The 8262-nt window shown below is 39.4% G+C and overlaps 1 protein-coding gene across 1 annotated transcript in view; it reads right to left on the reverse strand.

The window, feature by feature from the left end:
- Positions 1–8046, reverse strand: part of HHAT (hedgehog acyltransferase) — a 122883-nt gene extending 114837 nt beyond the window's left edge. Inside the window, exons 1-3 of the mRNA XM_062571303.1 lie at positions 7997–8046; positions 6343–6492; positions 1090–1157 (exon numbers count right to left, since the gene is read on the reverse strand). Of these exons, the coding sequence (XP_062427287.1) occupies positions 1090–1157; positions 6343–6436 (162 nt within the window). The 5' untranslated portion in view covers positions 6437–6492; positions 7997–8046. The remainder of the gene's footprint in view (positions 1–1089; positions 1158–6342; positions 6493–7996) is intronic.
- Positions 8047–8262: the final 216 nt, after the last annotated feature.

The following is an 8262-nucleotide window of genomic DNA, read 5'->3' on the forward strand; positions in this document are numbered from 1 at the left end:
TATAGATATTAATTTTAATTTTGCTAAAATAATCTTCTATATCATTTACATTTCACAATTTTTCAAAAGGAATCAACATTTTTTTAGATAAACCATGTTTCTTTAAATATTTGCACTGCAAAGTTTGTTCTCTTACACACTGAACCACAGACCAATCAAGAACAAAACTAGTATTTGCTGATATTAAGCATTATCCAAACAATAAAATGACTTTGAAAATGGGAAAAAAGGCTGCTGGGAGTTTAAAGGGTGCTTGAAAGACCAAATAATAGCATTGAAGATTAAGTGATTTTACTGCTGAGAACACTCCAGACCAGAAAAGAAGAAAAAAACTTGCCATTACCATTCCTTGGTCTAGACAGATCAGGCAAGTCTTTTTCCTCATTAGAAACAAACTTAATTATGAATGTAAGAACCTGTAATCTTATTATAAACTTCTGAGCTAAATCAGTAGATTCGGCAGGCAAAAATCATTTTTGGAGATGTTTTGCTAGCTTTATTCTCATGCTATTGAAAGGTAGTGTAGGTTAAACCTTATGACACAGGGAAGGAAAAGCACTGTCAGCAGGAAACTTCCCCCCCCAAAAAAACCTCTTAAGCCTGCCTGCTCCAACAGAGATTGGAGCAAGTTTTTTTTTTTTTTTTTTTTTTTTTTTTTTTAAAAGAGTTAATACCATAGACCCTCTAATATGGAAGTACTTCTCTACATATTGGCACATTTAGGTGAAAAAAAATGGTACTTATGCAGCACCTGTGCTTAGAGACTTTTTTTCTTGTTCTTCATGGAGATTTAGTTTCAGGAGACTAGAGAAGTCTGACAATATTGATGGAGAGAATTATCTCACTGTGTCAACAAAACTTGAAAAAAACACTAAAACACCTTAAAATAAAGTTCCTGTACAAGGAGTCATCTCAGAAAAGGAAAAGAGACCAAAATATAGTGTAGTAATTTGTAAGTTTAGCATAAATGTCTGTCCTTGACATTCATTAGAGTCTTCCTTCAGTAATCAAGTATATTAAATGAAGTTCTGATGGGAGGCAGAGTTCATGGAACAAACTAAAAACGTTAGTAACATGTATTAATCATACCTTTTTAAGCCCCCAAAACAGAATGCCTTGTTCCAATCCAAAATTTCTGTCAATTTCATCTTCATACTCTGCAAGGAATAATATATCTTTATTAATGACAGAATACTAAGAAAAGTAAAAGTCAGTGCCATGGCACTCTGTTTCTAAACAGCAACAAATTCTCCACATCTGTTTCACAAACACAGACACTTAAAACCAGGGAAGAAGCATTTTCTATGTGGAAGGGATTTCAGAAGCGTGAGGCCAACAAACCAGTAAAGTTTACTCCTACCCAGCAGACATAAACAAGATGCCCTTCTCTAACCAACCGCTGCAGTTCCTGGGCTTTGACCGCTACTTATCCTGAATTTTTGGATAGTGAATGCACAACACCCTGGACCACTGGACAGGATTTTCCAATCTTTTTTAACCAACACAGGCTAATGAACTTCAGCATGCAAATAAGTTACTGCAGCTTATCATGTTGCCATTCATCAGCCAAGCTGCAATATCTGACTAGGGAAGCATTCTTAACCAGCAGCAAATGTAAAACACATTTAGTTGTGCATGCACCATTTAAGTATAATGAAAATACTCATTGTTTTATACACAACCATAGCTCTCTAGATAGCATTAGTAATGCACTGTAACAAAGGGCAGATATTTACTGCAATGGGAACAAGTAATCCATGAAACATGCTTCAATATCAGCTAGACACTTCCCTAAAAACCTATGATAGTCAAAGAAACTTCAAATCTCACTTCAATTACATGATGGCAAGGGGCTATCTCTAAGTACTTAAACATGCTCAGCTGAGGAAAAAAATGAAAAATAAAAATTTACATGAAATATGCTCCAGTTTTTCTGCAAACATTCAACTAAAAAAAAATTTTTTTTATTTTTTTTTTTTTTTTAAAAGATGTTTTGCCTCTTACTGTGATACAGAAGATAGGTCTATAGAAAGGCACTCTCCTTCTCTTATGTAAGAAAAGTCCTGTCTTTACAGTTTCTAAACATTTTTGTCAATCCACAATGATTAAGTGTAGAAAAACTGTTGATGTTTTTGAGAACACTTAGCTGATCTGGAGAAACCTTCTGCGGTGATCACACTGGAAACAAGCTGCTCCAGAGAAATAAAAAAACTTGTCTTGCTTAGTATTTACACAGAATTTCATATGCTCAAGGTACTGCAGTTTTTAATCACTTCTTACAATCTACGAGGTATCTTGTTGCACAAGTGGGATTTAGAGAGCCATTATTTATTCACAGAGAGGAGATGAAGATTAAGTCAGAGAGAGTCCAGGTTAGAATTTGATCCACTCCTGCCAACTTCTACCTGTTAAATCACCGGAATTAACTGAAAAGAATGACACTGTGGGGAGAGCTCTCTTATCCTCAGAGGACAGACTTCAATACAAATAGTTTCCATTCCACCTCAATAAAGCCTCCCAGAAAAAAACATGGAGATCCACTCCTTATAGAACCACAGTTACAGTCAAAGTACACATCTTCCACTCTGTCATCAGTAGCCAACTGTATTAGAGGCTTGAGTTGCTGCATCTTTCTTATACAGTTACTGCTCTCCTTGTTCATCTTATCTCTATTGCTTATTATGTCCTGTTCTTGTACTTGTGTTTCATTAGACTCAGTTTTGCAGAAGGCTTCCAATGGGAGCAGTCTGGCTCCCGCTCCAACCTTGCTCCTGATCTGAGAAGCCTCAGGCCTTAAGCAACGTGTTCTTAGCTTAGGAACGGTCTCCTCATTTTTTCCCTAATGGCATATTGATCCTGCATTGGAATCCGAATATAAATATAAAATAAAACTAAATGTAGAATCTTAATTAAATGGAAAGGCTACATGGTGTAAAATTAATTAGTACTGTAGAAGTACACAAAGGAAATCTTGCTGTATTCTCAGTAATGAGAAAAGTATAGCTTAGTTTTTAACCTCCAAATTGCATTAAGTTATCTACACAGGACATTTCCAATACAGGTAGAAAAAATAATTAAATATTCACCAGCTGTCATCCTTTTTCATAATGGAGACTTTGATGCTAAGAATTTCAGTTCAAAATAGTAAGGCAAATTGATACAAAGAAAATCATATTTGCGTTATTTTAACATGCAGAGCATATAAACCAGCATTATTTCTGTATTTTAAGACTGTTTGATATCTCCCTCTAGTGGAAAAGACAGACATGAGACTTCAACACAAGTATGGTAAAGCCTTTGGGAGAACAAGGCCTTTAGAGTCAGTTTTCTGCAAAGCATTCTACCCTCTACATTGACTAAGCTCTGCAAACTTGCATGCACCTCCCAGTACACGTTTATGTAGTACTTCACTGATTTCTGGGGAAGCATATTCCTGCCCTTAATTGCATTCACACAAGCATGTTTGGAAGACTTCTAGTTAACACAGAACAACACATCTCTCTAACTAGCTTCTCTAACTAGTTATTATTTTTAATCATGTAATACCACACTTGTTTCCACTAAAATAAGTATGCGCCAAAACATAGCTTTTCTTCCTTCCAACGTTTTTTAAACCATTATCTTCAAAATACAGTCAAATCTCATGAAAACAAAAATAATGTAGCAGCTAAGAAGAGATTATTCAAAAGAATATTCACATACTTCTAAAAGAACTGATAAACTGCATAAATAAATGAGCATTCACTGAAAGTTACAGGAGAATATCTTAATTCCAGACTTACTTCACTATATGTTAGCAACACATTTCCTGTTGCCTTCCCCAGATAACCAAGTCTTAAGTACCTTTTAGCACAACTATGATAAATCTGGACTGCACTGGACTAAGTACCTTCTACCACTTCTGGGGAAAATAAAAAACACGTTAAAATCCTTCCAACACTCATATCACAGATCAATTCTCAAAACTGATCTCCCGAGAACCAAGTTTGTTGCTTATTATTCAGTCAGCAAGTGATTCTCTTCCTTCTCTCTTCCTTCCCTAGCACTGGCAAAGAAAAATAAACTGCCTACAAAATAAACATTTTGAATTTTCAATGTGAACTCTTGTAATAATTTCCAACAGTTTAAGAAGAAACCTCAGCTACTCAACAGACCCTTCCCTTCGTAGGTGAAATTCTGGGCTACTTGGAGGGAGAAAAAAAATTACTTGGTTAAAACAGTTACTGAAGGGTTTTACTACAAGAGTACAGCAAATCAGGTAAGATAATTGTGACTATTAAACCTGGAAAAGGCAACAGCAGAGAGGTGAAACTGAGTATTTAATATGTTAACTGAAACTGTGTTTCCACAGAGTTTATTAAATTTTTGTAGCAGCTCAGTTCACCATGATACTAAAGGGAACAGATATTTTGACATCAGCATAGAAATGTAGACCTGCTTGCACATGTAAATATGACTTAAAGACCATTATGTCCTTAAAATATTTGCCTTACCCCTTTCAATTTTATACATAAAGCAACCATCACAGACAGAAAAGAACTCACACAGAGTAAAACCCTCTTAGGAAAGAAAACATGATAATGCAAGCCCACTTCGAGTAAATAGATGAGAACAGGTGCATACAATTCCATACATAAGCATCTGCTGAGAAATTCATTTTGATGTATATTTGTCTGGTTTTTTTTTTTACAGTTTTAGTCTATTATCATTAAAAAGGATAGCTAGCCATAGAACCTTTTTTAAAAATTACTACACAGTATTTATCAAGAGATCCATCTTATCTGCAGCAAAATAGCAATAAGATCTAATTAAAACACTGCATAACATGAAACATACCTTTTCCTCAACTGCTGATTTTTAAAATGCTGCAGGTGATAGGTTTCAAGTCTAACTCAGAAAATAGTGAACTGAGAAATTGAGAGTTTTTTTTTCCCCCTCCTCATTTCAGAAGCTAAATAATCTTGTCCTTAAAGTAAGGAATATACTTTGTTGAATTGACAAGTAAAGTCCTGAATGAGATTAAAGAAAAAAGGCCCTGGACTTGTAAAGACATAAAAATGACGGTCAATACTAGGTACCACAAATAGTTCCTCTGCACTTCATTGGAACTTCTTACGCACAAAAAAGTACGTATTTCCGTGTTTTCTTAGCCTAGCATAAAGACGTTCCTAGTGAGAAGGTGACAAAAGCCTTGGCATTTACTTTATAACAAACAGACAGAATTTCTGGCTAATGCTTGGTAAAGACCTATGGATGGGGAAGGCAACCAAAGGAGAAACAGAAATACTCCTGATAGCCTGCTCTAGTATTTCACTTATTTTCTAGCATATTTATATGGAGAAAACTCTGCTGTGGAATTTATCTCACTTGTAATCTAATTATAAATTCATTAGATACCACTACTCAAGACTTCTGTTTATACAGAATGAGATTTGTGATGGTTTTTCAGCAATAAACTATGATGTCCTACTGTACTAGAATAGATAGGTTACAATAATTCCTCTTGCCTGGCTTAATTGTGGAAACTTTATGGTGTTAGCTGTCAGCTAGGTACCGTACCCCAGATTCAGAACATTTTGCTGCACCAGTGCATATGTACACACTGTATAAATATGTAGATATGTATATAGATATGTAATAGCAGCAGAAGAATGATGTTCACCTGAAAAGCAAAGACAATTTACAAATGTATAATGGAAAAAAAACAACACACCACCTCTTACACTGTCACCTTTGAGCCAGGCTGCACAACTGTCACTAGAGAGCACTCACTTACCCAAGAGGTCCCACTGACTTCAAAGAACTTAATTAGCCCTTATGTGCATGTAATTATGGCCGTGCTGTGGCACTCGCAGGCCTACGGCCTGCCTGCACATCAAAGCCACAGCAGCAAAATGTCAGATGTGCACCAGAAGTCAGAAACTCCTGGATTCTAGCCATGTACTTGGCCCACTTACCTCCATCGGCATCTAATGTAAGCTCTGTTCTTACAACGCCTCCGCATGCACACTTCTGGCACACAGAGAGACTATTGAATTTTACAAGGCCACTCACAGTCTTAAAAGTCAACCATGTGTATTAAAGTTTGCCTCATTGGGGCCTTACTGCTTCTGGAAAAGAAATCACATTCTACAAAATTAAGAGAAAAGCATATATTTGTTCCTCTTCAAAATTTCATAATTCCTAGTTTACAGCAAGAGAAAGAATAGATGCTCTAGCTCAAAAGTCACTCTGGGAGCCCGACTGAAGAAGAAACTAACAGATAAATAAAGTTACGCAATTTCACGAGACGTACAAGCTAGAAGTGCTAAAAAGGTGAATGCATATGCTTTACAGACTTACTTCTAGAAACTTTGTACACTTCATAGAAAGAATAAAAGTGAGAGCCAACTGCAACAAACAGATAGAGATACACTTCCCATGCTGGTAGCATCATTAGTCTTAGAGCTTTTCCACGGCTGATCACACCGACTGTAACTTCGTAGTTAATCCCTTTAAAAAGGAACAAAAGCAAAGAAACATGATATAACATTGTTTGGCATCCAAGTATCTTTAAAACAATAAACAGAAAGGTTGATAATGCATTTTTTAAATCACTTTCTAATCACATAGTCTTCATTTGTGTACTGCATATCATGAACGTCAGTACCTTCTTAGAGGAATTATTATTGGGAAGCGGCTAAAATTTATAAACATTCTTCTAATATTTTGATCACAAAGCGATAACATGTCTAACTGTTTAACACTTTTCTTGAGGATAACTGAAAAATTGCCTTTCTGTGCAAAACAATCCCACTTGCAGGATTTTAACATACACAGAAATTAACATCTCCTCTCAATGTACAAGAAATAAACATATGCATTTAAATTTCGGCTTCATAAAAAAGGATGCATCAACTAAGTTTGATGTCAAAATGGTGCTGCATGTTTACTTTATAAATAAAGGTGGCTAATTCAGACTCATTTGATAAAGAATTAGGCCAGCTGATTTTTGGAATAAAAGCATATAATATACACTCCATTTACAAAAAGACAGGTAGTCCAAAAGTCATATCCGAGTTACAGCTAACACATATAATGATGAACTCTAGAAGTGCCATGTGTCTGCACAGACATCCATCATATATATCTGACATATGTATGTCAAACACACTCCCATATACATATAAATAAGTTCGTAAGAATCTTTTACAATTTTGTTATGCCTAATCAGCATAAGGCATTAGGGCTTCACTCACCATGTATGACATTGAAGAGTTCTCATATATGAATATGCCTGTTTCATTATATCAAAATACACACAATTAGGTATTTTCAGCAAAAAGCTGCAAGAATTACACACAGTAAGAGCGCTCCCAAACATCCTCGTACAAATTTAAAGCTTAGGATATCATTTACTGCACAGTGCAACAGAGATACGAGCTCCTTAACGGAAACTCAGTCAGATTGCATTCACAGTTCTTAAAACCGCTTCAGTATATCGCTAACACATTCACGGTACCAGAACTGCTCTAGCATGTTGCAAACGCAGGTTTTGTATATAACCAACTCCCGAACTGAATCCTGACGAAAGGATCCTCCCGGGAGAAGCAGCAGCATGCTTGAGGGCACCTTGTCACCCACGCGCGACTTACGCAGACCAACGGCAACGGCGAGTTTCCGCTGAGCAAGGGCTGTGCGAGCTTCCCCGCGCCCCCGCGGTGCTCCGGCGCAGCCCACCGAGCCCCGACGCGCCCCCCCCGGCGCTCACGCTGCCTGCCGCGGGAGCCGAGCGCCCGGGGGCCTCCCCCGCGCCGCGGCCCACGAGCGCTCAGAGCGGTAACGGCGGTCTGGAGGCAGAGCAGAAAGGCGCCGGCGAGAACCGCCGCCGCCTCGGCGGCGCACGCGGCCTTCGCCGCCCGCCCCGCGCTGCCGACCGGGGCGGGGCCCAGCCGCGCCGGCACCGCCCGCCCTCGCCCCCTTACCGGGGGGGGGAGAGGAGGCCCCCGCCGCTCACCTGCGGGCCCTGCCCGGCCGTCACGGCGGCGGCGCCCGGAGCGCGGCGCGACTCCCTGCGCGGGGAGGGCGAGCGGCAGCCGCGCACCCGCCGCCACCCGCGCTGCCCTCCCGGCGGCGCCGTTACCGGGCGGCGCGCGGGGCGGGGCCGGGCAAAGGAGAGGGGAGGTGCGAGGCAAAGGGCGGGGCAAGGGGCAACGGGGGCGGGGCAAGGGGCAAGGGGGGCGGGGCAAGGGGCGAGGGGGGCGGGGCAAGGGGAGAGGGGCG

The sequence above is a fragment of the Rhea pennata genome, chromosome 3 (assembly GCF_028389875.1).
Source record: "Rhea pennata isolate bPtePen1 chromosome 3, bPtePen1.pri, whole genome shotgun sequence".
In the NCBI taxonomy this organism is placed as follows: Eukaryota; Metazoa; Chordata; class Aves; order Rheiformes; family Rheidae; genus Rhea; species Rhea pennata.